Source organism: Oncorhynchus clarkii, unplaced genomic scaffold (genome assembly GCF_045791955.1).
Source record: "Oncorhynchus clarkii lewisi isolate Uvic-CL-2024 unplaced genomic scaffold, UVic_Ocla_1.0 unplaced_contig_389_pilon_pilon, whole genome shotgun sequence".
In the NCBI taxonomy this organism is placed as follows: Eukaryota; Metazoa; Chordata; class Actinopteri; order Salmoniformes; family Salmonidae; genus Oncorhynchus; species Oncorhynchus clarkii.
Window position 1 is genome coordinate 85,541 of NW_027258099.1, and position 6,000 is coordinate 91,540.

A 6,000-nucleotide genomic window follows, 5' to 3' on the forward strand; every position below is an offset into this window, starting at 1 on the left:
CACTGGTAAGTACTGTCTTAACAACAGAGGCACAAACTCTGCAGTTGAACTGATGTTTGGTGTTACGGTGGAAATCTGCAATTGCTACATCCATATTGTGACTTTTAAATTATTTATTTACAGCCATTGATTCTTAAAGAATATAACACATGCCTCATGAGCTTAGTTCAACTGTTGTACCCCATCAGAACCCCAAATAATATTTTTTTTACTATAATGTTTAGAAACAATGTAAATCAACATTGTATAGCAGTTAAGAACAAATTCTTATTTTCATTAACGGACTAGGAACAGTGGGTTAATTGCCTGTTCAGGGGCAGAACGACAGATTTGTACCATGTCAGCTCGGGGATGTGAACTTGCAACCGGTTACTAGTCCAACGCTCTAACCACTAGGCTACCCTGCTGCCTCAACATGATTAAAACTATAATGTTGATATCATGGATGGTCAGTCCTTGCATCCATAGGTCTGTCTGTAGTTACATTTATCCAAACCCATAATTTTATTACCAAAATAGTGGTGGAATGACAGATTTGTTATTGTTTGAACTGCAGATTGCTGGGTTGTGTGGGGTTTTTAAACAGCAACAAAATGGCTGCCCAGAGACTTGGTTAACAGCTGAGGGATGGGGGAAGGAGAAGTGTAACCACTCTCAAATTCATAGAGAACGATATTGTAGAAACCTTAACCCAACACCTAGCGACCTCGTCAAGAAGTTCAGACATCTTGGCGTAACAGTTATAAGGTGTTGATTTGACAGTCGCTGGACCCAGGTTTGAGTTCAGCTCAGGGCCTCTCCCTGAATTCACTACACTATGAATACAAGGACTGGCCATCCATGAGGTCATAATGATAATTTAACCAGTTTTCTAGGCTATATAGTATATTCTAGAATTCATCCATGATGTCCTAATGATAGTTTAACCTGGTTTCTAGGCTATATAGTATATTCTAGAATTCATCCATGATGTCCTAATGATAGTTTAACCAGGTTTCTAGGCTATATAGTATATTCTCTCATTTTGTCTGTCACAGTTGAAGTGTACCTATGATGAAAATTACAGGCCTCTCATCTTTTTAAGTGGGAGAACTTGCGCAATTGGTGGCTGACTAAATACTTTTTTTGACCCACAGTATGTCATGCAACAACAACCAAAGTGCTTCTTCGTTCATTACAGGTATATTTGTTGTTCGGTGAAGTTGTGGGCCAATATGGATAACAGTGTACAAACCCTCATTGTCAGGTTGATGGAAAAGCCAAAAATCATTTTACTGGTTGAAGTGTTTTTTGATTTGCGATGATGACACAAACATTATATTAAGCAGGACATTCAATCGATCCTTACAATTAACATCCAAAGTAGTGTGAAATGCTCTCATAAGCAACCTGGAAATGGAGGTTCCTTCCCTGAGTTTTCCCCCATTCACATTCAGAATACATTGTGAAAAACAAATCTTTGCTCACCATTTTTGCTCCTGGCAGATATACTACGTCCATAACTAGTGGTTTCCTCATTACCAGATATACTACATCCATAACTAGTGGTTTCCTCATTAGCAGATATACTACATCCATAACTAGTGGTTTCCTCATTACCAGATATACTACATCCATAACTAGTGGTTTCCTCATTACCAGATATACTACATCCATAACTAGTGGTTTCCTCATTACCAGATATACTACATCCATAACTAGTGGTTTCCTCATTACCAGATATACTACATCCATAACTAGTGGTTTCCTCATTACCAGATATACCACATCCATAACTAGTGGTTTCCTCATTACCAGATATACTACATCCATAACTAGTGGTTTCCTCATTACCAGATATACTACATCCATAACTAGTGGTTTCCTCATTACCAGATATACTACATCCATAACTAGTGGTTTCCTCATTACCAGATATACTACATCCATAACTAGTGGTTTCCTCATTACCAGATATACTACATCCATAACTAGTGGTTTCCTCATTACCAGTGTCGTGGCAGAATCAGAATTCTTTAGGTAACATTTATAAATAAGATGTTTTATTAATTTTCATAAGCATGCTTATGTGGATAAAGTTACTTGGGCCCAGAGAGGCGGAGAGGTCGGGTTAGTCTTATCTGTGAATGTGTCTGTAAACTATTCCTAAACCATGTGAGGGGATGGTGTGATTAATGGGGAACCAGTTAGGTGGCTCCACAATGTCTGTGCGCCAGTCACGTCTCTCTGTAAGCTTGTCCAGGAAGGGGTGTATTTGATATACGCCATTGGATGAGGTAATGTTTTGGGTTCTAAGTGGTACCAAGAACGAGATAAGAGCTTTGGTTTAGGAGACCAAACTGAACGATAATTTATAGCTAATGCTTTAAATTATGGGATACTCCTTTTTCTGGTAAAGGGTTATTTGTATAATGTCCCTAAGATCTGTTATTCATCATGTGAGTTTTGATGGGTGTGTCTTGGCTATAAATGATACCAAGGACTGTTTTGTAAGCACTCTCAGAGAATTCATTCATGACACTGAATTGATCTGAGAGTCAGAGGGCTATGGTGAAGCTCATATATTATTAAAAGATGGACTTTATGATAACTCTGACTTGTGTGTGGTTTGCTCCCTCATGATGTGGTAATACAGGAAATTTCCACGACACCAGATATACTACATCCATAACTAGCGGTTTCCTCATTAGCAGGGAGGTGTTTCTCTCGTGCCGCAATTTTAGCAACACAGGAAAGGGCCTGTATTGTAGACCAAAAGTCTTCTACCACACTACTTAGAGTTTCAACAACATGAATAACTTATTTCTAGTCTACAATCTTAATGTTACTACTAATGTGAAAATTTTAGACAAAATATGACTTGTTGCTCATTTTAAGACAATTGTCAAATAATTTTAACATTCATTACAGACATCAATTGTTGTACAACATCTTGGCTATGCTGTTGGCATCACCTTTTACAGTGGATTTCCGCTGTTGTGGGCCTTTAATCAACTGTCTGACTTTGTTGTTCACACAGGAGAGAGACGGGACTATCGTGGATCCTCTGGGGAGCCTCAACAACCTCATGATACTGAAGAGGCAGAGAAGAGTCTCTCCAGATCAGAACACCTCAAGAAACACCAGCAGAGACCCACAGGGAAGAGAACTCACTGCTGCTCTGACTGTGGGAAGAGATTCACCTCATCAGGCATTAAAATTCATCAGAGAACACACACAGGAGAGAGACCTTATAACTGTGTTCATTGTGGGAAGAGTTTTACTCAGTCAACCAGCCTGATATCACACCAGAGAATACACACAGGAGATAAACCTTATAGCTGTGGTCAATGTGTGAAAAGTTTTACATCATCTGGCTCTCTGACTCAACACCAGAGAACACACACAGGAGAGAGACCTTATAACTGTGTTCAATGTGGGAAGAGTTTTACTCAGTCAACCAGCCTGATATCACACCAGAGAATACACACAGGAGATAAACCTTATAGCTGTGGTCAATGTGGGAAGAGATGTACTTCATCTGGCCATCTGACTCTACACCAGAGAATACACACAGGAGAGAAACCTTACAGCTGTGGTCAATGTGGGAAGAGTTTTGGTCGATCTGGCCAGCTGACAATACACCAGAGAACACACACAGGAGAAAATCCTTACCACTGTGCACAATGTGGGAAGAGATGTACTTCATCTGGCAATCTGACTCTACACCAGAGAATACACACAGGAGAGAAACCTTATAGCTGTGGTCAATGTGGGAAGAGTTTTGGTCAATCTTGCTCTCTGACTCTTCACCAGAGAATACACACAGGAGAGAAACCTTATAGCTGTGGTCAATGTGGGAAGAGTTTTGGTCAATCTGGCCATCTGACATCACACCAGAGAACACACACAGGAGAGAAACCTTATAGCTGTGATCAATGTTACAAGAGATACTCAGATAAAAGATCTCTGATCAAACATCAGAAAATACATACATGAAGGAGTTTTTTTGTGATATCAGTGAATTTATGTCACAATGTAGAATGTTTTAACATTGTAGTATGAGTATTTTAAGGAATTTCACAATGTAGAACCCTAAACGTTTGCCCCAGTCAATTGATTTCAGAGTGATATGGATATTAGCCTTCAAATTGTAGCTAGCTGTTTTCTACAAATTGTCCTCTAACCAGGGATGTACACACTACTCCCAGATTCCGTGTGGTTTTTGAGCTGTTAGTTTTAACAGGATGTGCAACCTCATCTCCCTCCTTTCGCACAATTGATTTCAACATGATATCGATGAGTGATGACAAATAAGTGTTGCTTTCCCTTGTTTAGCGACCCCTAAATTTAAATGCATCACTCCAAAATGTAGCTGACTGTCTTCTGCAGGTTGCCTCTAACCAGTGAGGTAAAAGATATCTCCCATTTCCTGGTGTTTTGTTTAGTTGTGTTCGTTTCAACATCATGTACATCCTGATTTCCCCCCTAATCGATATCAGTGATTTATACATATGACTTTATGTTCTATATTATACATATATATTAACAAAGGGGTGTACATTTGGGTTTGAGATTTCATATTTACAATTCATGTAACATTTAGTAATCATAATTATTTATGCAATACACTGACAATTTTCGGGTATAATTATATAGAGGTTGCTGCCCTTCTTTTAGAATAGCAGGGTTCATTCGCTTTTAGAATATCAGGGTTTAGTACATTTGGGTGCCAACCTAAATGTACTAGAGCATGACTTTGGGGACTGGGCCCCGAAGGAGTGGGGGGACAGCCTGCCAGGCTTCCTCGAGGTCGAAATGAGGGATTTGGTGGAGGGGTTAGTGGGGATGGGACGTTGTGTCTCCCCGCTACCTCCTTCACCAAAGAAGAAAGGGATAAAGAGGGGGAGCTTGGCAGGAAGTGAGAGGGAGGGGGGTGTGGAGGGGGAGGGGGGGGGTTAAGAGAGTGGCGGGGGGGGAGGGGAGGGTAATTTGTCCTCCCGGTTTGCCTCAGCCCCTTGCATTTTAGTGGATGACTCCAGTGAGGGGTCGGTGGGTTGTTTGCTAGAGGGATCCCAACTCCTGTTTGGGGAGATGGGGTCCCCTATATGCAGCCCCGAGGCAAACAGGGAGGGGGGGATGGTGGGTGGGGAGGGGGGACCCAACACACTGCCTGGATCATGGGTTGGGATGGAGGACGGGGGGGCGTCAGGAGAGGAGAGGACGTCCCCGCCGGTGGAGATGGACCAGGGGAGCATCGGGTGAGTCTCCTGGTTTTTCTTTGGGTTTTGGGGTTTTTATTTGTTGTAAATAATTAAATGAATAGTTCTGTTTCTTTTTTTAGTCTAAATGTTAGGGGGTTAAGGGATAATGTTAAAAGGAGGGCGGTTTTTTGTTATTTAGAGGGTGTGGGGTTTGATTTCTGTTTTTTACAGGAGGCTCACCTGAGGGATGGTGGGGATGTGTGTAGATTTAAGAGGGAGTGGGATAAGGGGGAATCTTTTTGGGGCATAGGAGGGGTGCACTCAACAGGAGTAGGGATTTTGTGTGGGCATAGAGAGGTTAAAATAGAGAACACTTTTGTAATAATGCAGGGTAGAGTTTTGGGGATAGATGTTAAGTTTAGAGAAGCTAGATATAGGTTAATTGGGGTGTATGGGCCACAGGTGGCGGCAGACAGGAGGGAGATGGTGGACTGTCTGGCGCCCCTGTGTGTTACAAACAGGCACTTGGTGATAGGAGGAGACTTTAATATAGATTTAGGGTTAGGCGGTGATAGCAGTGCAGGTGCCATCTCTGGGCTAATGGCTTGCCATGGTCTGGTTGATGGTGGCCTGCACACTACTCCGGCAATGGTCGGTCCTACATGGCGCAACTCCAGGGGGGTTGCGCGGAGGCTCGACTACATTTTTGTATCCAGGTCTTTGGGTCAGTTGTCTGGGCGGCTGTTGCCTGTTTTCTTCACGGATCACGACGGGGTGTTCCTGCAGGTGGGGTCGCCAGTCTGCCTCTTCGGCAGGG

At 42.1% G+C, this 6,000-nt stretch overlaps 1 protein-coding gene across 1 annotated transcript; it reads left to right on the plus strand.

The window, feature by feature from the left end:
• Positions 1 to 2,898: 2,898 nt before the first annotated feature.
• Positions 2,899 to 4,033, plus strand: LOC139395370 (zinc finger protein 180-like; the record flags this gene model as incomplete). Its single annotated transcript, XM_071142939.1, has 1 exon — positions 2,899 to 4,033. A coding segment is annotated over one exon (1,080 nt), but the record flags the coding sequence as incomplete, so codon positions are not given.
• Positions 4,034 to 6,000: the final 1,967 nt, after the last annotated feature.